General features: G+C 43.5%; 1 protein-coding gene across 3 annotated transcripts; it reads right to left on the bottom strand.

The window, feature by feature from the left end:
* Positions 1–327: 327 nt before the first annotated feature.
* Positions 328–24694, bottom strand: LOC121586473 (cyclic AMP-dependent transcription factor ATF-6 beta-like). Of its 3 annotated transcripts, none has more exons than XM_045226374.1 (17): positions 24390–24694; positions 22765–22844; positions 13668–13749; positions 13370–13429; positions 13192–13274; positions 12554–12743; positions 12201–12365; positions 11706–11902; positions 11415–11594; positions 10613–10695; positions 10293–10487; positions 7335–7442; positions 6966–7065; positions 6727–6794; positions 4824–4926; positions 3027–3111; positions 328–2567 (listed from the first exon to the last, which is right to left on the bottom strand). In XM_045226374.1, exons 1-17 carry the CDS (start codon positions 24460–24462, stop codon positions 2293–2295), a joined length of 2127 nt encoding a protein of 708 aa, XP_045082309.1. In that variant the 5' UTR covers positions 24463–24694; the 3' UTR covers positions 328–2292. The 3 variants fall into 3 exon arrangements, with proteins under 3 accessions (XP_045082309.1, XP_045082310.1, XP_045082308.1); XM_045226375.1 differs by having other exon boundaries at positions 11739–11902; XM_045226373.1 differs by having other exon boundaries at positions 11415–11902.
* Positions 24695–26227: the final 1533 nt, after the last annotated feature.

Genomic DNA, 26227 nt, shown 5'->3' with positions numbered 1-26227 from the left:
AAAATGCAGTAGCGAGATTAAGTGAAAGCATTCAGTAGAGGGCATTATCTGTTTATTTTCAGATTATTTGTACCAGACTAAACCAAGGATGTTCTTTGTATCAACTGACAATAAAAGCTGCTGGAACGAGACCAACTACTCTGGCCTTCGGTTTAAGAGATAAATCCAATCAAGGTTACAGAACAATTGTGATACACACTGGATCGGTAAGAAGAATCCTAAGGAAAACTGACAAACAAAAAAGTTGGATGATAACTAGGTCTCTGAACGTGGCTATGTTCATGTTACTCCTTCTTTTTTGTTATGTTCAAGAGAAATGCAACAGTGTACTTTAAAAATCGCTTTATTTATCAAATTCAATGTTCGTTTTCTACAAACAAAAAGGCAGCAGTTCAAACTTCTCGTATAATCAGGGAAAGAGAATTAAAAAAAAAAAGTTATGAAAATTCATTTAAATAAGAAAAAAGACAGGAGGCATTGACCATATAATGTACATTGCTACCATTATAACCACAGATTTTCATGCTTAAAGTTTTGCCGTGTGTGTGTGTACATATAATGTGCATGTGTGTGGTGAGTGTGTTTGTGTGGGAGTGAATTGACATGTAAATGTATTGGATCCGACACCTCACTATATATCACTAGTAGCATTGTGTTCCTGTATTCCCATTGGCCAAAGTGGGTTCTGAAATCAAACTAAAAAGAGACCTCTCAACACCCCTAACAAAACTTGTACAGCTTCATATCAAACTTTTTAAATATTTCATTTCTTTTGATAAGAATTATTATACTTTTTATATAAAAATGAAAAACAATGGGTGGTATTCCCGTGAGAATGGCATTATTATCTCAAACATATACACTTGCTGAAGAAGTGTGTGCAGTGCTTCAGTCAGAGCAAGACGAGTTCACAGAGAGTTTGCAACTAATGAAAATGACTTCACATCTCATTGTAGACTCAGAAACCAGTTTTGGTCAGAAGACTGACTGCATTTGGGGGGTAAAAAACAAAAACAAACTGAAAACAATGCTTACTGGATTTACTTCACATATGTGTATAAGAAACACAATCAATTCTATAATTTCAGAGTACCTGGATGATTCTGGATAAGGTGTCAGTAATTTAACATCACCATATTGCTGATGACATTGAGAATGTATTCAGATGTTAATACATCCTAGATTTTTTTCTGTACTACCAAATCTGTTGCTATTCTCCATAATTACATGGAGATACAGTGGATCAAGCTCGATGCTGCAAGATTTGTGCAAGTGCTAGAAAATTACAAGTATATACAAATACACAACACACTGTATGATCAAGGTGGTCTTCTGCGTTCAATGCAAATATATTTAGGCCTGTCCATGTACTTATTAATGTGCTCACTTCTGGAGTATAGGAACAGCAGGTTTGTGCCCATAAGAAGAAGTAGTTTAGAGGACAGAGCAAAATATAGGTTTGAAAATAACAATATCACAACAGCTACCATTGATATTTACAACCAATAATCACAAGTTAAATAAATCCTCATACAAATCCAAACACATTTTACATAAAAAAGAAACAAACAAAAAACAAATCTAAGCTGACGACTAGCATCTGACCTGCATTTTCTGCAGGAGCCCTCTGAATGGAATTTCAATGGAGAGCAATAAACACAAATATACAAAATGGAACCGCTACAAAAAATTGTCCTCAAATGAAACCATGAGCAGTCCACTACCATTAGCTGCATATATTTCGGTGATTCATTCTGCGCTATGTCGAAGTGCAGTGAACTGCTAGGTCTATGTTTGGGCAGGTTTAAAAAAAGTATATATTAAGAAATTATTTAGTTAGGAACCATTGGTAAACCTTTTAATTCTAGAATGTTTTAAAAAAAGAGGGTGTCACGTCTTTTAGGTTTGCTAAAGAAAAATTGAACTTCAATTTTATTTGACTTTTTTTATATTAAACAGATCAGCTTTGCGGAGTGGGTTTTACTCATTGGTCTATTAGTATATTGATTCAAATATTGAATCTTCAGTAGAATAAACACATTTGCTTTGAGTTGCTGGGACAACGTTTCAACATTGTGGCACCGTATTGTTAACCATTTGTTTCAATTAGTACAGATGGCCTCCATAATTCCCTGACAGATTTGCCTCCAACAACCTTTCCACTCTCCCTTATCAAGTCCTCCTCTCCATCTCACTTCACCTATTCAATCTCCCATTACCCTCTCCTTCCTGTTTTCCACTTCCTTTCCTTTCTCCTTTCATCCCACTCTCATTTGTTCACCTTCACTAACCTCAAACCCCGCCCCCCTGGCTGATGTAATACTCAGCCTCCTGTCTTCTGGCAGGTAAGGGTTGCCGTGGAGACGCCGCTCCGCCGGTGTGGGGATGGTGGCGGCCTCGGAGGGAGGTGTGGTTGCTGTGGTGATGGTGGGCGGGGGGAGCGGGAGGGGGGTCGCGGAGGGACGGGGGAACAGCGGAAGCTTTGATGGGGATGATCCGGGTGTCCATGACCTCACAATCCACCTGCATCATCATCTCGTACCCCTGGGATTTGTTATATAAACTCTCTGTGGGAGTGAGAGAGAACGAGAGTGCAATGTAAAAAAAGAGACACTGACAGGGAGAGGAAAGTGTACAATAGATAGACAGATACAGAGGCTAACTAAACAACTAACAAAAACAAACAAACATTTAATTTTTTGGTCCCGTACACCAGATAGGTGCAGTGAAATGTGTTGTTTTACAGGGTCAGCCATAGTAGTACAGCGCCCCTGGAGCTAATTAGGGTTTAGTGCCTTGCTCAAGGGCACATAACACGTAGGTTTTACGTAATATGCCTCCGCGTTCACCAAAAAATGAAATTCAACATTCAAAGATCTCCATTGTTCAAAGATAACAAGGGCATCTCAAAAAGTTAAATCGGACAATATTTGTACAACAGTGTACAGAAGTGCAATGAGGCTATAATTTGGCATAATTCTAAACCACCAATTGTTCCATCTAGATATCAAGAAAAACAAACTCACCGTTGACAGACATAGCTGGCATCACCAGAGACATTTTGGGTCGTGTGGTCTTATTGTGGCTGATGGCTGGCAACAGCAGGTGATCCTACAGAGAGAAAGTATGTTAATAAATGTCGGACATATTTGTCTTGTATTATGCATCCGGCAATCCGGTTTCCGAGCTGGTCATGGGTGCACCTCAGCCACGCTCAAGGTCCTAAACGATATTATAATCGCGATCGATAAAAGACAGTACTGCGCAGCCGTCTTCATCGACCTGGCCAAGGCTTTCGACTCTGTCAACCACCACATTCTTATTGGCAGACTAAATAGCCTTGGTTTCTCAAATGACTGCCTCGCCTGGTTCACCAACTACTTCTCAGATAGAGTTAAATGTGTCAAATCGGAGGGCCTGTTGTCTGGACCTCTGGCAGTCTCTATGGGGGTGCCACAGGGTTCAATTCTCGGGCCGACTCTATTCTCTGTGTATATCAATGATGTTGCTCTTGCTGCTGGTGACGCTCGGATCCACCTTTATGCGGACGACACCATTTTGTATACATCTGGCCCTTCATTGGACACTGTGTTAACAAACCTCCAAACGAGCTTCAATGCCATACAACACTCCTTCCGTAGCCTCCAACTGCTCTTAAACACTAGTAAAACTAAATGCATACTCTTCAACCGAACGCTGCTTGCACCCGCCCACCCGACTAGAAATCGCTACTCTCGGCGGGTCTGACCTAGAGTATGTGGACAACTACAAATACCTAGGTGTCTGGTTAGACTGTAAACTCTCCTTCCAGACTCACATTAAGCATCTCCAATCAAAAGTTAAATCTAGAATCGGCTTCCTATTTCGCAACAAAGCCTCCTTCACTCATGCTGCAAAACATGCCCTCGTAAAACTGACTATCCTACCGATCCTAGACTTCGGCGATGTCATTTACAAAATAGCCTCCAACACTCTACTCAGCAAATTGGATGTAGTCTATCACAGTGCCATCCGTTTTGTCACCAAAGCCCCATATACTACCACCATTGTGACCTGTATGCTCTTGTTGGCTGTCCCTCACTACATATTCGTCGCCAAACCCACTGGCTCCAGGTCATCTATAAATCACTGCTAGGCAAATCCCTGTCTTATCTTAGCTCAATGGTCACCATAGCAACACCCACCCGTAGTCTGCGCTCCAGCAGGTATATCTCACTGGTCATCCCCAAAGCCAACACCTCCTTTGGCCGCCATTCCTTCCAGTTCTCTGCTGCCAATGACTGGAACGAACTGCAAAAATCTCTGAAGCCGGAGACACTTATCTCCCTCACTAACTTTAGGCGTCAGTTGTCAGAGCAGCTTACCGATCACTGCACCTGTACACAGCCCATCTGTAATTAGCCCATCCAACTACCTCATCCCCATATTGTTATTCATTTTGCTAATTTGCACCACAGTATCTCTATTTGCACATCTATCATTCCAGTGTTAATACGAAATTGTAACTATTTTGCACTATGGCCTATTTATTGCCTTACCTCCATAATTTACTACATTCGCACACACTGTATATATATTTTATGTTGTATTTTTGACTTTATGTTTTGTTTTACCCCATATGTAACTCTATGTTGTTGTTTTTAAATCGCACCGCTTTGCTTTATCTTGGCCAGGTCGCAGTGGTAAATGAGAACTTGTTCTCAACTGGCTTACCTGGTTAAATAAAAGTGAAATAAATAAAAATGTGAATGACACCCACTGTCCGTTTTTATTCACACTCGGTTTCACTTCCCTAGAGATTTGGCGTTGCTGTTCTGTCTTACCCGTCTGAAGGAGACCACGTAGAAGGTGTCCTCACGCCGGTCGATAGCGTCCATGAAGTCACTGTAGCTGATCTCTGGACCAGCAGGGAACACTTGTATCTGACTGTGAGAGACAAATAGAAGGGAAGTTAGGCCAATATGACAAATACCAATAAAAATGGTAGGACTCAATCCAGCAGTTTTTTTCCCCTCAGTTGATACAAATACAAAACTTGGTTTAGTATGGTACAAGTGAACATGCAAAAGTCAACGAATCACTTAGAAATTGAAGGATGAACACCACTGCTGACTACAGGTACAGTGGGGGAAAAAAGTATTTAGTCAGCCACCAATTGTGCAAGTTCTCCCACTTAAAAAGATGAGGCCTGTCATTTTCATCATAGGTACACGTCAACTATGACAGACAAAATGAGAAAAAAATTCCTGAAAATCACATTGTAGGATTTTTAATGAATTTATTTGCAAATTACAGTGGAAAATAAGTCTTTGGTCAATAACAAAAGTTTCTCAATACTTTGTTATATACCCTTTGTTGGCAATGACACAGGTCAAACGTTTTCTGTAAGTCTTCACACACTGTTGCTGGTATTTTGGCCCATTCCTCCATGCAGATCTCCTCTAGAGCAGTGATGTTTTGGGGCTGTCGCTGGGCAACACGGACTTTCAACTCCCTCCAAAGATTTTCTATGGGGTTGAGATCTGGAGACTGGCTAGGCCACTCCAGGACCTTGAAATGCTTCTTACGAAGCCACTCCTTGCCCGGGCGGTGTGTTTGGGATCATTGTCATGCTGAAAGACCCAGCCACGTTTCATCTTCAATGCCCTTGCTGATGGAAGGAGGTTTTCACTCAAAATCTCACGATACATGGCCCCATTCATTCTTTCCTTTACACGGATCAGTCGTCCTGGTCCCTTTGCAGAAAAACAGCCCCAAAGCATGATGTTTCCACCCCCATGCTTCACAGTAGGTATGGTGTTCTTTGGATGCAACTCAGCATTCTTTGTCCTCCAAACACGACGAGTTGAGTTTTTACCAAAAAGTTCTATTTTGGTTTCATCTGACCATATGACATTCTCCCAATCCTCTTCTGGATCATCCAAATGCACTCTAGCAAACTTCAGACGGGCCTGGACATGTACTGGCTTAAGCAGGGGGACACGTCTGGCACTGCAGGATTTGAGTCCCTGGCGGCGTAGTGTGTTACTGATGGTAGGCTTTGTTACTTTGGTCCCAGCTCTCTGCAGGTCATTCACTAGGTCCCCCCGTGTGGTTCTGGGATTTTTGCTCACCGTTCTTGTGATCATTTTGACCCCACGGGGTGAGATCTTGCGTGGAGCCCCAGACCGAGGGAGATTATCAGTGGTCTTATATGTCTTCCATTTCCTAATAATTGCTCCCACAGTTGATTTCTTCAAACCAAGCTGCTTACCTATTGCAGATTCAGTCTGCCCAGCCTGGTGCAGGTCTACAATTTTGTTTCTGGTGTCCTTTGACAGCTCTTTGGTCTTGGCCATAGTGGAGTTTGGAGTGTGACTGTTTGAGGTTGTGGACAGGTGTCTTTTATACTGATAACAAGTTCAAACAGGTGCCATTAATACAGGTAACGAGTGGAGGACAGAGGAGCCTCTTAAAGAAGAAGTTACAGGTCTGTGAGAGCCAGAAATCTTGCTTGTTTGTAGGTGACCAAATACTTATTTTCCACCATAATTTGCAAATCAATTCATTAAAAATCCTACAATGTGATTTTCTGGAGAAAAAAAATCTCAATTTGTCTGTCATAGTTGACATGTACCTATGATGAAAATTACAGGCCTCTCATCTTTTTAAGTGGGAGAACTTGCACAATTGGTGGCTGACTAAATACTTTTCTCCCCCACTGTATATGTAGTCTACAACGGTTACCTTTCAATGGAACGATGGGTCTGAATGGGAAGATATCTTGAGAAGTTTGTCTTCCTTAGCTGTGCTTTCTGTAGAAAAGGGAAGGGAAACAACTATGATGCAAAACAATACACATGAACAGAAACTAGGTCGTTCAACACACCAGAGGCATCATGTGTACTCACGTGTGCATCTGAACGTGCAATACTACGAAAATATGATCTGATACAGAAATACTAAGAAAGTAGATGAAACCACACCTGTGCTATTTTAGCTTTTTTCACTATCTTTGGCTTCCCTCCAGACTTCTTCCTGTCGATCTGGTGCCTGTGAACCCATCCTCTCAGCTCATCCGCCAGCCTGAGCGAGAAAGAGAAACAGTCAGCTGTAGAAGTCAAGATGAGCACACAGAAACTTGACTAATTCAGTATAATACAAATACAGTGGGATCTATGGGGATATAATATACACTGCCTCCTTTGAACATGGATACAGTGACAGGCCTGTTTGAGAGCACAGGTGTACTGTAGATGGTGTAACTCAATATCATATTTGCATAATGTGGTGAAAGATGGGATGACAGAGAGACTCGTGGACGCCTGAGTTAGGACTATAGCAGCGCTGCTGACCTGAGGGACTCGGAGCGGTTGAACTGCCTGCAGTCATTAGAGGTGAAATAGCGGTCAAGGTCCTGCAGGACCAGGTCCTTCACATCGCTGAACACATCACTCAGGTTTCTAAAAACAGCCAAACATGTAATACAGATTGAAACAACAACCTTTAACAGATTCAACATCCTTCTGAAAGCCTAACAAGTATATCAATACTATTCTATACAAAACCATAGTGATTTCAAAGGGCACAAGTCCTTAAAGAGCTGTAAACATGAAGTAAACATCTTACAGGCAAGTCATATGTGGACATCATTCATTTTATGACAGCCTGTTAGCAGTTACTTCACTACATTCCTAAAGAAAATAATGTACTTTTTACTAAATACATTTTCCCTCACACCCAAAAGTACTCATTACATTTTGACAGGAAAATGGTCCAATACACGCACTTATCAAGAGAACATCCCTGGTCATCCCTACTGCCTCTGATCTGGTGGACTCACTAAACACAAATGCTTTGTTTGTAAATTACTTCTGAGTGGTGGAGTGTACCTCTGGCTATCCGTAAAAAATGTAATTAAATTGTGCCGTCTGGTTTGCTTAACATAAGGAATTGGAATTGATTTATACTTTTACTTTTGATACTTAAGTATATTTTAGCAATTACATTCACTTTTGATACATAAGTATATTTAAACCAAATACATTAAGACTTTTACTCAAGTAGTATTTTACTGTGTGACTTTCACTTTTACTTGAGTCATTTTCTATTAAGGTCTCTTTACTTTTACTCAAGTATGACAATTTAATACATTTTCCACCACTGCCTGTTACATACAGTGCCTTGCAAAAGTATTCATCCCCCATGGCGTTTTTCCTATTTTGTTGCATTACAACCTGTAATTTAAATGGATTTTTATTTGGATTTCATGTAATGGACATACACAAAATAGTCCAAATTGGTGAAGTGAAATGAAAAAAATAACTTGTTTCAAACAATTCTAAAAAATAAATAACGGAAAAGTGGTGCGTGTATATGTATTCACCCCCTTTGCTATGAAGCCCCTAAATAAGATCTGGTGCAACCAATTACCTTCAGAAGTTACATAATTAGTGAAATAAAGTCCACCTGTGTGCAATCTAAGTGTCACATGATCTCAGTATATATACACCTGTTCTGAAAGGCCCCAGAGTCTGCAACACCACTAAGCAAGGGGCACCACCAAGCAAGCGGCACCATGAAGACCAAGGAGCTCTCCAAACAGGTCAGGGACAAAGTTGTGGAGAAGTACAGATCAGGGTTGGGTTATAAAAAAATATCTGAAACTTTGAACATCCCACGGAGCACCATTAAATCCATTATTAAAAAATTGAAAGAATATGGCACCACAACAAACCTGCCAAGAGAGGGCCGCCCACCAAAACTCACGGACCAGGCAAGGAGGGCATTAATCAGAGAGGCCACAAAGAGACCAAAGATAACCCTGAAGGAGCTGCACAGCGGAGATTGGAGTATCTGTCCATAGGACCACTTTAAGCCGTACACTCCACAGAGCTGGGCTTTACAGAAGAGTGGGCAGAAAAAAGCCATTGCTTAAAGAAAAAAATAAGCAAACACGTTTGGTGTTCGCCAAAAGGCATGTGAGAGACTCCCCAAACATATGGAAGAAGGTACTCTGGTCAGATGAGACTAAAATTGAGCTTTTTGGTCTTCAAGGAAAACGCAATGTCTGGTGCAAACCCAACACTTCTCATCACCCCGAGAACACCATCCCCACAGTGAAGCGTGGTGGCAGCATCATGCTGTGGGGATGTTTTTCCATCGGCAGGGACTGGGAAACTGGTCCGAACTGAAGGAATGATGGATGGCGCTAAATACAGGGAAATTCTTGAGGGAAACCTTTTTCAGTCTTCCAGAGATTTGAGACTGGGACGGAGGTTCACCTTCCAGCAGGACAATGACCCTAAGCATAATGCTAAAGCAACACTCAAGTGGTTTAAGGGGAAACATTTAAATGTCTTGGAATGGCCTAGTCAAAGCCCAGACCTCAATCCAATTGAGAATCTGTGGTATGACAAAGATTGCTGTACACCAGCGGAACCCACCGAACTTGAAGGAGCTAGAGCAGTTTTGCCTTGAAGAATGGGGCAAAAATCCCAGTGGCTAGACGTGCCAAGCTTATAGAGACATACCCCAATATATTTGCAGCTGTAATTGCTGCAAAAAGTGGCTCTACAAAGTTTTGACTTTGGGGGGGGTGAATAGTTATGCACGCTCAAGTTCTGTTTTTTTGTCTTATTTCTTGTTTGTTTCACAATAAAAAATATTTAGCATCTTCAAAGTGGTAGGCATGTTGTGTAAATCAAATGATACAAAGGCAACAAAATAGGAAAAATGCCAAGGGGGGTGAATACTTTCGCAAGCCACTGTAGTTTCAAGTTCAGACCAGTATGACTGCATTCTAAATGATTAGACTGCATGCAAATCTTCTGCACATCTCAAACACGGTCTTGTTCTCTTATTCCTGATTATTATTTGACCATGCTTGTCACTTATGAACATTTTTGAACATCTTGGCATGGTTCTGTTATAATCTCCACCCGGCACAGCCAGAAGAGGACTGGCCACCCCTCATAGCCTGGTTCCTCTCTAGGTTTCTTCCTAGGTTTTCGCCTTTCTAGGGAGTTTTTCCTAGCCACCGTGCTTCTACACCTGCATTACTAGCTGTTTGGGGTTTTAGGCTGGGTTTCTGTACAGCACTTCGAGATATTAGCTGATGTAAGAAGGGCTATATAAAATAAAATTGATTGAAAATTGATAATGGCATTCTACTTGACTGAAGCATGTTTGCAAAGCCTCATCAATTAGAACCACATGAGCAGCAGCCGCAGATGGCTGTGATAAGGTCATAATGAACAGGCTCACCATCGTGGATATGCAGAGTTAACTATGAATTGGACTTTATTACCCACCTAAACTGGTATGAATCAGTGGATTCCCTCTCCACCTCTCTTCCCTTCCACCTATCCTCTCCTCCCTCCTCCTCGGGCTCTATCCTTTCCTCCACTCTGCTGTGTTCCTGAGCCGTCTCAAACTCCAGGAGATGTCTTCCTGTGTGAGGGACCACCTCTTCCTGTAACCCCGTCTCCAGCTTCCTGTCTGTGATACTGGAGGAAAACATTTTGTCAAAATCAACCAATCATGCAGTTCTGTACATGACTCTTTAAAACAGGATTTTTTGGGGGCCAATTTGCCAATTGATAACACTTCATTGAATGGCAGTGACTTTTACCTGACGGGGCCGAAACTGAAAGTCATGAATAGTAGCACTGCCATGACGCAGACGGCCCTCTTGTTGTTACCAGAGTCACTGCCCTGGAACAGAGAGAGGAGAGTTAGAGCACAATGTAAACACTATGGCCGGGACGATACCAGTATCGCGATGCTCGTTAGTATCGTGGCAAGGAAACAAAACACGAAGAGGGTTAACTTCTTTAGGAAAACAGCCGTCTTTTGGAAACAAACGTCATTATGTTGTCATCCAGAGGGACATTTATTTATTTTCCAAGCTATAGAACACAATATTTTACATATAGCAGGTTTTTAAAGGACCTAAGTGTTCTACTTCGGGTTTTCATTTTTGCCCTGGAAAAAATATTGCGATACTGGTATCGTCCTGGCCCTAGTAAACACGCAAGTACCAACATGTCCTCAATGACCTCTTTGAATGTATTCCTAGTTGTTTCTTTAACAGTCAAATCTTAACCACATTCTTAAGACTTTCATTTAGAAAGATTCATTGAAAGCAATACAGTCCATCCGGTTCATTAGGGAAATCCATCTCTGCCTCAGTAATGTAATCACGAACACATTTGCTTAAGGGAGGTTTCCTGGCTTTCCAGCTCCCCTGCCACCCTCCCTCCTCTGTCTCCTACCCCTCCCCTTGATTCTACTCCTGTACCTCCGCCACTACTCTCCTCCCATACCCCTCCGTTCTCCCTTCCCCTGTACCTTCTTCCCTCCCACTCCACTCCACTCCACTCCACTCCACTCCACTCCACCCACCCTCCCTCCCTCCCTCTCCCCTCCTGTACCTCTTTCCCGGCAAGCCTCTCCCTCAGGGCCTGGTTCTCCCTGCGGAGGCGCTCGTTCTCCTGCTGCACCTCCCTCAGCTGGCCCTCCAGGTTCTGCAGGTACTCCTTCTTCTTCTTGCGTGACTGGCACGCCGACTCCCGGTTCTTGATCATCCGCTGCTGCCTCTTCATCACCTTCATCTGAGACGCGGCCGGAGGAGAGAATGCATGAAAGTTAATGGGTGTATGATCTAACAGTGAAGCCTGAGGTAACGCAACGGTTGAAGAAGAAATTGAGAGAGACCTACTCACTGACTGACTGACATGTGACTGACAGACACTCACATCGATGCCGTTGCAGTTGCTCCCTGGCAGAGAGGACGCTGGGACTATGGGTTTGCTGGGGAAGGGGGCCGTGGGGCTATGGCAGTGAGGCATTGTGGGGGAGACGGGCTCCATTTTGACGATGGCTGGAGCGGACCCCAGACAGACGGACTGGGAAAGCACCACTAAGGGAGGAAAGGAATGTGACATCACTTAGCTATTACATCATGTATTATGTAATGGCATGGCCATTTACCACACAAAAAAGAGAATGAAATACAAACACATTCTAATCAATCACAGGAATAGACATTAATAGGTATTGTGGCGATTTGAGCATACACACACAGATACATACAGTAACTCTGAATTCAAAACTTCTGAGTTCAACGCTCCCCTTTAATTAACCTCATGCATTCACCAAATGGTAAGCCTGGAATAAGGTAATGTGTGAAAAATGGTCAGTCTGGTCCCAAGACTCACCAGGCCTGCTCTGGTCCATGCTAGGCAGGCTGTGCAGTATGAGGGCCTTGGCTGGACTAGGAGCCTGGGGGACGGGGAGAGCTGCTACACACACAGGCCTGGGCTGGATGAGAGGCTTACTGCTCAGGATGGTACTGGCTTTAATCGTGGCCGCAGTGGGGTGGACTGGAGGGACAGAGAACATGATAGTGTGGGAGTTAAAACCACTCCCATGCACTATAAATGTCTGCCAAGGACAATGTCAACAACATTTGCACCAAAAGTACATGATATGAAATATGAAGTGTGCTCTCGTGGCTGAAGTCTTTCCTGTGCAGCACATTGATAGCTGACGTCACTGTAGAAACGCGTACCTGTGGCCTGTGGCTGTGTGTCGATGCCATTGGCTGCTGTTTGGTGTTGCTGTGGCTGTGGGGGCAGTTTGGACTGTGGTTGGGCCAGTTGTGCGGAGGCCACCGTGACTTCACATGTGCCAAGTGGTGGTGCCAGCACATCTCCAAACATGTAAGGAGGTGTGGGCGGGTTCTCCCCTTTCACTGTGATCTGAATGGTAGAAAGAGAGATGTGCAAGAAATGTTAAAAAAGGCGTCACACCTTTGTTGCACATTGGTTAGTTTTGAAATACTCTGACTATGTTCTAAAGTCCATCATTATGTCACTGAAAATTAGCACTTTGTGTACATTGCATCTCAGTGTCTCTAAACTGTGATGCATCAATATAGCATAGGGTGCCTTTAGCAGTGTGATGTGGAAGCTGATCTCTGTCTAGACTGACCTGTGAGTCTGGGAGCTGATCTCTGTCTGGACTGACCTATGAGTCTGGGAGCTGATCTCTGTCTGGACTGACCTGTGAGTCTGGGAGCTGATCTCTGTCTGGACTGACCTATGAGTCTGGGAGCTGATCTCTGTCTGGACTGACCTGTGAGTCTGGGAGCTGATCTCTGTCTGGACTGACCTGTGAGTCTGGGAGCTGATCTCTGTCTGGACTGACCTGTGAGTCTGGAAGTGACGTCAGGGAGCAGTCTGAGGCTAGCGAGGAGGCAGGGGAGGGAGGCTCAGCCTTTACCCGGAACACTGGAACAGCAGACACAAATTATACATAGTGAATATTTCACATTCAAGCATAAGACGCACACATACACGTAAGCAATAGCCAAAGAGGAACTTACACATGTCCACTGGCAAAGGCTGTGTTATTGTCATTTCATCTTTCAATACGGGACTGTCCCCTTAAGAGTGAGAGGAAGGCAGAGCAGAGAGAGAGAGAGAGAGAGGGAGCAAGGTTTTACAAGTACACCAAAACCGACGCTGAGCTACAATGACACCTTACTACGAACCTGAAGTGATGTTCCTATTTTACTTTATGGGCCTTCTATAGTAGTAATAACATGTCTACTACCACAACTAATACTTTAAAAAGGAAAACCTCTTCTTATGCTTCCTGCCATGCTTTATTAATCTCTGCACCTGTGAGAAGGTTGTCGTCCAGGTGTCTCCATGGCGATGTGGGATTGTCGGGATCAAGGGTCAGCACGAGATCGTTGTCAAACTGCGAGGAGAGAGAGGAAGCGGAGCACAGAATTAGGCCATCGTGTGGATTAGTCAGTAGGTTGGCAGGGGGAGCACCATCGGTTGCCCCAACAGGCAAATCAGCCCCATAACCTTGGCATCACACACTGAACTCTCACCACTGCTAGGTAGTGTGTAACGCTGCCTGGTTTATACTGATATACATAGACATGGAATCACTGGTCACTTTAATAATGGAACACTAGTCACTAATGTTTACATACTGCTTTACTCATTTCATATGTACAGTGAGGGAAAGAAGTATTTGATCCCCTGCTGATTTTGTACGTTTGCCCACTGACAAAGACATGATCAGTCTATAATTTTAATGGTAGGTTTATTTGAACAGTGAGAGACAGAATAGCAACAAAAAAATCCAGAAAAACGCATGTAAATTTTTTTATAAATGTATTTGCATTTTAATGAGGGAAATAAGTATTTGACCCCTCTGCAAAACATGACTTAGTACTTGGTGGCAAAACCCTTGTTGGCAATCACAGAGGTCAGACGTTTCTTGTAGTTGGCCACCAGGTTTGCACACATCTCAGGAGGGATTTTGTCCCACTGCTCTTTGCAGATCTTCTCCAAGTCATTAAGGTTTCGAGGCTGACGTTTGGCAACTCGAACCTTCAGCTCCCTCCACAGATTTTCTATGGGATTAAGGTCTGGAGACTGGCTAGGCCACTCCAGGACCTTAATGTGCCTCTTCTTGAGCCACTCCTTTGTTGCCTTGGCCGTGTGTTTTGGGTCATTGTCATGCTGGAATACCCATCCACGACCCATTTTCAATGCCCTGGCTGAGGGAAGGAGGTTCTCACCCAAGATTTGACGGTACATGGCCCCGTCCATCGTCCCTTTGATGCGGTGAAGTTGTCCTTGTCCTTAGCATAAAAACACCCCAAAAGGTGTTAATGTTTCCACCTCCATGTTTGACGGTGGGGATGGTGTTATTGGGGTCATAGGCAGCATTCCTCCTCCTCCAAACACGACGAGTTGAGTTGATGCCAAAGAGCTCAGGCTGAGGGAGAATGACCGTTCTTTTGTGTTTCTTCCATTTGCGAATAATCGCACCAACTGTTGTCACCTTTTCACCAAGCTGCTTGGCGATGGTCTTGTAGCCCATTCCAGCCTTGTGTAGGTCTACAATCTTGTCCCTGACATCCTTGGAGAGCTCTTTGGTCTTGGCCATGGTGGAGAGTTTGGAATCTGATTGATTGATTGCTTATGTGGACAGGTGTCTTTTATACAGATAAAAAACGGAGATTAGGAGCACTCCCTTTAAGAGTGTGGTCCTAATCTCAGCTCATTACCTGTATAAAAGACACCTGGGAGCCAGAAATCTTTCTGATTGAGAGGGGGTCAAATAATTATTTCCCTCATTAAAATGCAAATCAATTTATAACATTTTTGACATGCATTTTTCTGGATTATTTTGTTGTTATTCTGTCTCTCACTGTTCAAATAAACCTACCATTCAAATTATAGACATATAATTTCTTTGTCAGTGGGCAAACGTACAAAATCAGCAGGGGATCAAATACTTTTTTCCCCTCACTGTATATACTGCATTTTAGTCAATGCCACTCCGACATTGCTTGTGCTAATATTTATATATTCTTAATTCCATTCTTTACTTTTAGATTTGTGTGTATTGTTGTGAATTGTTAGATACTACTGCATTGTTGGAGCTAGGAACACAAGCATTTAGCTACACATCTGCTAAATATGTGTATGTGACCAATAAAATTTGATTTGATAAAATAAGAATGAGCAGATTGCCGCACTATTGCACACTGTATTTTATTTAAACTTTATTTTACTAGGCAGGTCAATTAAGAACAAATTCTTATTTACAGTGATGGCCTGGTAATCCTGAATGGACTGAGATGCTTGCATCAGATAGGCCTAGTCTTTATGGGCCTAATCTTAATTTGAAATACACTCGTGTAACTGAGACTTTTGCACAAATCAATGGGAGAATTGAACATTTGAGAATTACACGTTGTTGGATCTCAAATTTTGACCATATTGTGCAAGCAGATATTGAGGTAACAGTGGGGGTTACCACATATACTACTAAATGACTGGAACGAATTGCAAAAATCTCTGAAGCTGGAGACTCTTATCTCCCTCAATAACTTTAAGCATCAGTTGTCAGAGCACCTTACCGATCACTGCACCTGTACACAGCCCATCTGAAATTAGCCCACCCAACTACCTCATCCCTATATTGTTATTTATTTTGCTCTTTTGCACCTCAGTATCTCTATTTGCACATAATCTCTTGCACATCTAGCATTCCAGTGTTAATACTATTGTAATTATTCTGCACTATAGCCTATTTATTGCCTTACCTCCATAACTTGCTACATTTGCACACACTGTATATATATTTTCTGTTGTATTTCTGACTTTATGTTTTTTTACCCCATATGTAACTCTGTGTTGTTTTTATTGCACTACTTTGCTTTATCTTGGCCAGGTCGCAGTTGTAAATGTGAACCTGTTCTCAACTGGCTTACCTGGTTAAATAAAGGTTAAATAAAAAAATAAAATAAAAACTAACAAACAAGATATTTCCAATGGTTGATTGTAGGGATGTAGAGAGTAGAGTGTGGCAGGTAGCTTAGTGGTTAAGAGCGTTGTGCCAGTAACCGAAAGGTCGCTGGTTCTAATCCCCGAGCCGACTAGGTGAAAAATCTGTCGATGTGCCCTTGAGCAAGGCACTTAACCCTAATTGCTCCTGTAAGTCGCTCTGGATAAGAGCGTCTGCTAAACGAGTACTAAAATACAATTAAAAAAAGGCTATTTGAAGAATCTCAAATATAAAATATATTTTGATTTGTTTAACACTTTTTTGGTTACTACATGACTCCATGTGTTATTTCATAGTTTTGATGTCTTCACTATTATTCTACAATGTAGAAAATAGTACAAATAAAGAAAAACCCTTGAATGAGTAGGTGTCCAAACTTTTGACTGGTACAGTAGATTGGAATAGGCTAGAGATGGGTAAATGAGTCCTCCAACGGATGTCAAAACTCAATCTTTAACCCGACTAAAAATCACCTTTTTTTATACTGTGAAATATTTTGTGGAATGTGCTTTGTGGCTGCCCGAACGGGCATGTAACATTTTGTCCCGATTTTATTTAAAAAATGGTCTTGAAGACAACGTTCATTTGCTTTGACTCTAGTGTTCCATTTGTACATGCGCATTTGCAGGACACAACAAAAAAAGAAATCAAGCCAAGCATCAGTTCTTCTCCCTAAATTCATTTTCCCCTCCGTGTCTCACTCACTAAATTGTGTTCCGTCCGCTCCTGCTACACGTGTGCCGAGTGCGCACACAAGCTTCTGTTAGCCCTACAGAAAGAAATGCCTATAAAAACGGATCTAACTGATGGGATACACAAGCTACATTCCTTGCCAAATGACAACAGTTTAATCACAAATTCAAAATGAACTGGTTGACTGATGTAGGGAAATATGTGTTCCAACAACGAGCTGCAGATTTGAAATAATTGCATCCTGTCTATTTTCCACCTAGGCTACTTTGCAAACTGCTAACGCCATTTAGAATTGGTTAGCCTAGGCTATAACCCCCCTAAACATAGATAGGTTCTACACTGAAAATATGCCAAGACATTCATTTGATAAAGACAGAGCGTATTTTCATCAGAATCATTAACACCAGGCCTACTCACCAAATAAATGTTGTGGTCTTAATTAATCTCCATGCAGTGTTTAATGTAGAATTCTTAATCCGTTTAGAAAAATTTGAAAGAAAAGGAAAAATAAACTAAATCGAACATCTGTATATCGAAGAAAGATTTTGGTTTGTAACCCTCAGAAAATTGTCTTTCAACTCGCTAAATTGAGCCCCGTTTCAAATGATCACTCTTTGAGAATAACTATTCCAGACGTGAGATGCGCATCACTTCGCATTGGCAATTTATTTCATTTAGAAAAATTGTTGGTTCGATTTTATTCTGTTATATGACATTCTTTTTTCCCTATAAATTAGGTGCGTCTTGACTGTGATAAGTCTTGGGAAATAAGAGCGTTGTGTCTGCTAAATTAACAAAACAAGGCTATGCCATTGCACAGCCATAGGCTTCAACAAGCAAGCGCCACTGCTAAGGTTACTACCTGTTTGAAGATTGTGTTCCACAATATAATATAACATATGTCCAGTCGGTGGTCGGGAGAGGTTGTGTTTTCTCTAGCAGGAGGTAAGCTTGGCTTCTTATATGGTGTTGAGTAAAGCTTAAACCATGTATTTAGATTGTAGGTAGGTATTGTAGTTAGTTTACTTAGGTAGTTATTGTAGGTTATTGTAGGTTATTGTAGGTAATTATTGTAGGTAAGTATTGTATTCGGCGGACCCCGGCGAAGCACGAGGCTAGCTAACCCACTACTTGGACCAACAAAGCTAGCTAGCTAGCGGGTAGCTACTGGTAACTTTTAGCAACTGTGGATAGCTGTTTCCAATGTTATTTCACGCTTAAGAGTACCTGTAATTAAGCCAGCTAGCTACCTACCATTCAGCTGTTTTTCTAACCTCATTATCCGAGGCATTAACGTTAGGTGGTTGGTGGCTGCTGTACTTAATTACAGCTACTGATTGCAGTCTGCCACCCAGACAGCTGGCGTCGGGTAAGTTTGGCTTTATACATAGCTTGGGCTTTGTCGAGTAAGGCTTAAACTATGTATTTAGATTGTAGTTAGGTATTATAGGTAGGCATCGTGGGCTGTATATTATTAGGTATTATAGGTAGGCATCGTGGGCTGTTGTGGGTAGTTATTGTAGGTTAGCATTGTGTTCGGCGGTGCCGGGTGTAGCACGAAGCTAGCTAGCTAGCTAACTCACCTCCTGGACTAGCTGGCGAGTAGCTATTAGCAACGGTAGCAACTAAATACAATATCCTTTTAGCCAGCTACATTTGTTCGCAGCGCCGCCGTTATTCAAACAAAGTCAACACAGCAGCCATTGCTAGCTAGCCAACACGACCGGCTAGCTGTACTGCAGCAGCTAAATACAATATATTTGTGCTAGCTAGCCAACGTTTAATTATTGCTGCGTTATGAAAGGAACTAGACACGGACACGAATTATCTGTTTAGTGTGTTAACACACTATTGGTAGTTTGTTGTAACCAAGTATTGGTGCTAAACTGTGTGTTATTGGATGCTAGCATGCTAGTTAGCTATAGCGTCATAGTTAGCTAGCTGAATAAAGTAAGTTGAGTCTATTCTTGAAACATTGAACCGCTGTAGTTCACAACAATTCTAATTTCTAAAGTGGAAGTTGGGAGAGTTTTATTCGGGTGGTTCAGTGAAACAATTATAGTTTCTGGGGTGAAGTTGGGAGAGTTATATTTGGGAGTTTTGGTTTTTACTCTCTCCTTTCCCAGATGTTTAGTTCATTTCATTCCGATCTCCTCTGCATTATTGTAGCCATTTGCTACAGCCTGTCAACTATGCCTCTGCCTATCCCTGTTCTCTCCTCTCCGCACAGGCTACACAAACGCCTCACACCGCGTGGCTGCTGCCTCTCTAACCTGGTGGTCCCTGCACGCACCCCACACCTGGAGTTCCAGGTCTCAGGCAGCCTCTGGAACTGCCGTTCTGCTGCCAACAAGGCTGACTTCATCCCAGCCTATGCTACCCTCCAGTCCCTCGACTTCCTGGCGCTGACGGAAACATGGATTACCACTGAAAACACTGCTACTCCTACTGCTCTCTCCTCGTCTGACCATGTGTTCTCGCATACCCCGAGAGCATCTGGTCAGAGGGGTGGTGGCACAGGAATCCTCATCTCTCCCAAGTGGACATTCTCAATTTTTCCCCTAACCCATCTGTCTATCTCCTCATTTGAATTCCATGCTGTCACAGTCACTAGCCCATTTAAGCTTAATATCCTTGTCATCTATCGCCCTCCAGGTTCCCTTGGAGAGTTCATTAATGAGCTTGACGCCTTGATAAGTTCCTTTCCTGAGGATGGCTCACCCCTCACAGTTCTGGGGGATTTCAACCTCCCTATGTCTACATTTGACTCATTTCTCTCTGCCTCCTTCTTTCCACTCCTCTCCTCTTTTGACCTCACCCTCTCACTGTCCCCCCCTACTCACAAGGCAGGCAATACGCTTGACCTCATCTTTACTAGATGCTGCTCTTCTACTAATCTCACTGCAACTCCCCTCCATGTCTCCGACCACTACTTTGTATCCTTTTCTCTCTCGCTCTCCTCCAACACTACTCACTCTGCCCCTACACAGATGGTAATGCGCCGCCGCAACCTTCGCTCTCTCTCTCCCACTACTCTCTCCTCTTCCATCCTATCATCTCTTCCCTCTGCTCAATCCTTCTCCCTCCAATCTCCTGATTCTACCTCCTCAACCCTCCTCTCCTCCCTTTCTGCATCCTTTGACTCTCTGTGTCCCCTATCCTCCCGGCCGGCTCGGTCCTCCCCTCCAGCTCCGTGGCTTGATGACTCATTGCGAGCTCACAGAACAGAGCTACGGGCAGAGGAGCGGAAATGGAAGAAAACTAAACTCCCTGCCGACCTGGCATCTTTTCACTCCCTCCTCTCTACATTTTCTTCATCTGTTTCTGCTGCTAAGGCCACTTTCTACCACTCTAAATTCCAAGCATCTGCCTCTAACCCTAGGAAGCTCTTTGCCACATTCTCCTCCCCTGCTGAATCCTCCTCCCCCCTCCTCTCTCTCTGTGGATGACTTCGTCAACCACTTTGAAAAGAAGGTTGACGACATCCGATCCTCGTTTGTTAAGTCTAATGACACTGCTGGTCCTGCTCACACTGCCCTACCCTATGCTTTGACTTCTTTCTCCCCTCTATCTCCAGATAAAATCTTGCGACTTGTGACTGCAGGCCGCCCAACAACCTGCCCGCTTGACCCCATCCCCTCCTCTCTTCTCCAGACCATCTCCGGTGACCTTCTCCCCTACCTCACCTCGCTGATCAACTCATCCTTGACCGCTGGCTATGTCCCTTCCGTCTTCAAGAGAGCGAGAGTTGCACCCCTTCTCAAAAAACCAAACACTCGATCCCACTGATGTCAACAACTACAGACCAGTATCCCTTCTTTCTTTTCTTTCCAAAACTATTGAGCGTGCCGTCTTTAGCCAACTCTCTTGCTATCTCTCTCAGAATGACCTTCTTGATCCAAACCAGTCAGGTTTCAGGACTGGTCATTCAACTGAGACTGCTCTTCTCTGTGTCACGGAGGCTCTCCGCACTGCTAAAGCTAACTCTCTCTCCTCTGCTCTTGTCCTTCTAGACCTGTCTGCTGCCTTTGATACTGTGAACCATCAGATCCTCCTCTCCACCCTCTCCGAGCTGGGCATCTCCGGCGCGGCTCACTCCTGGATCGCGTCCTACCTGACCGGTCGCTCCTACCAAGTGGCGTGGCGAGAAGCTGTCTCCGCACCACGTGCTCTCACCACTGGTGTCCCCCAGGGCTCAGTTCTAGGCCCTCTCCTATTCTCGCTATACACCAAGTCACTTGGCTCTGTCATATCCTCACATGGCCTCTCCTATCATTGCTACGCTGACGATACACAACTAATCTTCTCCTTTCCCCCTTCTGATAACCAGGTGGCGAATCGCATCTCTGCATGTCTGGCAGACATATCAGTATGGATGACGGATCACCACCTCAAGCTGAACCTTGGCAAGACGGAGCTGCTCTTCCTCCCGGGAAGGACTGCCCGTTCCATGATCTCGCCATCACGGTTGACAACTCCGTTGTGTCCTCCTCCCAGAGTGCGAAGAGCCTTGGCGTGACCCTGGACAACACCCTGTCGTTCTCCGCTAACATCAAGGCGGTGACCCGATCCTGCAGGTTCATGCTCTACAACATTCGGAGAGAACGACCCTGCCTTACACAGGAAGCGGCACAGGTCCTAATCCAGGCACTTGTCATCTCCCGTCTGGATTACTGCAACTCGCTGTTGGCTGGGCTCCCTGCCTGTGCCATTAAACCCCTACAACTCATCCAGAATGCCGCAGCCCGTCTGGTGTTCAACCTTCCCAAGTTCTCTCACGTCACCCCGCTCCTCCGCACACTCCACTGGCTTCCAGTTGAAGCTCGCATCTGTTACAAGACCATGGTGCTTGCCTATGGAGCTGTGAGGGGATCGGCACCTCTGTACCTTCAGGCTCTGATCAGTCCCTACATCCAAACGAGGGCATTGCATTCATCCACCTCTGGCCTGCTGGCTCCCTTTCCTCTGCGGAAGCATAGTTCCCGCTCAGCCCAGTCAAAACTGTTCGCTGCTCTGGCACCCCAATGGTGGAACAAGCTCCCTCACGACGCCAGGACAGCGGAGTCACTCACCACCTTCCGGAGACATTTGAAACCCCACCTCTTTAAGGAATACCTGGGATAGGATAAAGTAATCCTTCTACCCCCCCCTAAAAAAAAAATAAGATATTGTAAAGTGGTTATCCCACTGGCTATAGGGTTTGTAAGTCGCTCTGGATAAGAGCGTCTGCTAAATGACGTAAATGTAAATGTATAACCAGTTGATTTTACGGTTTCGATAAATGAATCTTAAATGGCACATATACATATATATATATATATATATATGGGGCAATTTAGAAATTAGGATTTGTTATCTGTAATGGTTTTGATAAATTAGGCATTGTTGCGTACTGTTGGCATATAGATAATGCACAAATATTTATTTCCAGTTCAGGCCTTGTGTTCTAAAAATAGATCCCCCCCCCCCCCCCACTTTGAGTACTCAAAAAATAAATGCGAGTGCTCTAACCGTCAAAACATTTCAAATGCCCATCCCTAGAATAGGCCTCATGTTGAGTAGACCGGGAATTAGGTCTAAATCATTGAAAGAGTGATTAGCATTGGTCATAGCTATGAATTAACTTCGATGTGGTGATACAACATGTGCAGTACAGTGGTCAGATAATACAGTCAGGGTCTGCGAGCAGAAACTCTTTGTCCGTACCGATGTTTCATATTTCGGTCCTCTCGTGTACTCCCCGTCCTCTCCCTCCTCCATGCTCTCACACTGGTACAGACAGGCATCTGAGACAGACAGACCGACCAATTAGTTAGTACTGTAGGAACATAATTATGCACATGGACAGACACACTAGTTGCTTGAGTATCAGTTGCAATAGCGGTGGTAAGTAAAGCCTTATCACTATACCACAGTGACCCCTTGTCGCCATGGTTTCCCATGCCTTATTTGGTTTGTCAAGGGCTTGAAACACGACTCTGACCTTTGAGCTAAAACAAGAAGAGGGATCTACTAGTAAATGATGGTTGTGATCATAAACACACCTAAAATGAGCTCAAGGTTTGATGCTTTTCCACACCCATTTTAAAATTCAAAGCAGCTTTAATTCACAGGAGTCCAGTTTGGGTTTTCCGGCTTTACAAATTGAGGGAAATCTAAGCAATTGAGGGGAAGCTGGATTAAAAGACATGAGATGGAGGTTTTCAGCCCTGAGGTGACCCATGCTCAATAGCAGAGGGATCAGATACCAACCTGCTCTGTGCTGAGAATTGTTCCCCGTTACTGATGAATTTTAATTAGCCAAGGGCTAGCTAAAGTCTTAGCTACTCATTATAATAGTAGACCCCATTAACTAGAGGGCCAATTTATGGGCTGAAATGAAATTGTAGTTCTAGCCTACATTATCGTGGGATGTTTTTTTCTTGAAAGAATGCTAGACTGAGTAGGCTATCCTTTACAACTCTAAATCGTTTTTCACAACTAGTTTTGATTCATATGGCAGGCCTAACTATTTAAATTATGTCTATCATAAAGAGTAAATGTAAAATTGAATCAGGTTCAGTGATCACAGGAAGTTAAAGTGCATGAGACAACCAAAGACTTAAGTCTGCAAACTTGAGCATACAAAAGCAATGATCAGGGGGTCAGTAAAAGGGGAAGTTTAGTATCTAAAATACAGTGCCCTACAATGAAAGCAAGCCAATCTGTCAGATGCAAATGCTATTGATTTAAGAAAGGGACTGAGATACCCAGATGTCCCAGACCACCAGATGTCCCATAAAGCCAGCTATGTTTTCAGTATTTAGATAGGCCTTAGCCTATGTTTTGGTTCCACATATTGCATACGTTTGTAATTCAGGTATTTGGGATCGATGGTCTTTTCAGCTAGCTTTAATCTTATGGAAAATGAAAGCTTGCAGAGCACAAGCTTTTCTCACACTAACACCAAATATTTTGTTTAACTATATAATTAACCATCCTATCTGTGCTAATACAGTGACATCCGGTTTGCTGCCCAGTGCACATATATAGCTACAGTCATTGGCACACACCCACGCAAGAAACCAAACTACCCCGAACTGCACATCATTCTACCACCAACTTTCACATTATGATTTTTCGTAATTTGCTGCCAGGGTCAACCTGGTAAGGTTAGGAAATGGAAGATGCATAGTCAATTTCACGCGTTCGTGATCAGCGAGTCTCGTTAGCTAGCTACAAGTTAGCTCATCATTTTAGCTAGTTAGCTACAGTACGTAGCTAGCTAACGCATCCATGCTGCCCTGTGGTAAACATGCATTACAGTACCATGTATTATCTCTCTCACTTACCCCAATCTTCGCTTGTCAGGAGGTTATCAGCGAAGAAACGACTATCCAAATCAGATAGTAAATCCGTAGTCATAGCCACAAGGCGTTTGTTAATTAGAGGGGGTGTAGATAATCACTGATAAATTATATCAAAAAAGATAAATCCGCGAAATCGATTTTACAGCGAATGATGCTCAGTTGGCGATTAAGTCCATCGATGTACAAAATAAAACTATAATTTCTTACGCGAAACATTAGATTTTTTTCATAATATCCACTCGATCCACAGGCACAGCACCATCTCGCATTTGATGACATCCAGACAAGAAACGAAATTTCCGCAAAAGGCCCGCCCATTTTCAATACAGGATCCAATCAAAGCAACGATTTGTTAGATTGATTCTTCGATCGGCCTATCCAATAATATGATTACTATTTAGGCAGAGTAAACCGTTGTGGGTGGACAGAAAGAAGATGTTTAAAGGTGATTCGGCTCAATCGCACTTCAGAATTTTGAGTGACGTTGAAAATATTAAATGGTAGACATGTAATTAGGCATTCCTGTCAAAGGACAGGCTATAAAAACCAATCGTGTTCAACGATGAGAACCTTTCCTTTGAGCACATGGTGGCCAGCTAGCTAAAATTGTCCCTTTCCTAAATTGCCTATGGATGGAGATAGGGATTTGGACTTGTGGTTTTACTTAATTCTCCGTACTGGCCAATGATTATAACGGCGATTCTGATCCAACCATAAATTCATACATTGTGCCCCTTGCCTAAGAGGATGGAAGTTCAATAGCTCAATTGGTAGAGCATGGCGCTTGTAACGCCAGGGTAGTGGGTTCGATCCCCGGGACCACCCATAAGTAAAAATGTATGCACACGACTGTAAGTCGCTTTGGATAAAAGCGTCTGCTAAATGGCATATTATTTAGTAGCCTAGTGTTAACTAGCTAACGTTACCAATGAAAGTTTTTAGCCAAGTAGCAGGACAACAAACTAAAAGCGTGTACTGTATCAGAGTGATAGACAGTTTCGTCAACATGAAAGAGAGGAGGATCATGGCATTTGCTTTTCTCTACAGGTAGGTGTCTTGTTTTGTATGCTTTGTACAAAATAATAAAATGCAGGACGACAGGATATTTATAAACGTAGCTCTTTATTAACTAGCTATAACTGGCATGTTCATGTGTCTCTTTTTTTTTGGGGGGGGTGGGTTGGGGTAAGGGGGGGGTAGAAGGATTACTTTATCCTATCCCAGGTATTCCTTAAAGAGGTGGGGTTTCAAATGTCTCCGGAAGGTGGTGAGTGACTCCGCTGTCCTGGCGTCGTGAGGGAGCTTGTTCCACCATTGGGGTGCCAGAGCAGCGAACAGTTTTGACTGGGCTGAGCGGGAACTATGCTTCCGCAGAGGTAGGGGAGCCAGCAGGCCAGAGGTGGATGAACGCAATGCCCTCGTTTGGGTGTAGGGACTGATCAGAGCCTGAAGGTACGGAGGTGCCGTTCCCCTCACAGCTCCGTAGGCAAGCACCATGGTCTTGTAGCAGATGCGAGCTTCAACTGGAAGCCAGTGGAGTGTGCGGAGGAGCGGGATGACGTGAGAGAACTTGGGAAGGTTGAACACCAGACGGGCTGCGGCATTCTGGATGAGTTGTAGGGGTTTAATGGCACAGGCAGGGAGCCCAGCCAACAGCGAGTTGCAGTAATCCAGACGGGAGATGACAAGTGCCTGGATTAGGACCTGTGCCGCTTCCTGTGTAAGGCAGGGTCGTACTCACCGAATGTTGTAGAGCATGAACCTACAGGATCGGGTCACCACCTTGATGTTAGCGGAGAACGACAGGGTGTTGTCCAGGG

The sequence above is a fragment of the Coregonus clupeaformis genome, chromosome 17, assembly GCF_020615455.1.
Source record: "Coregonus clupeaformis isolate EN_2021a chromosome 17, ASM2061545v1, whole genome shotgun sequence".
NCBI classification, from domain to species: domain Eukaryota; kingdom Metazoa; phylum Chordata; class Actinopteri; order Salmoniformes; family Salmonidae; genus Coregonus; species Coregonus clupeaformis.
The sequence above is the reverse complement of the archived record's forward strand: the minus strand, read 5'-3'. Positions and strand labels throughout refer to the sequence as shown.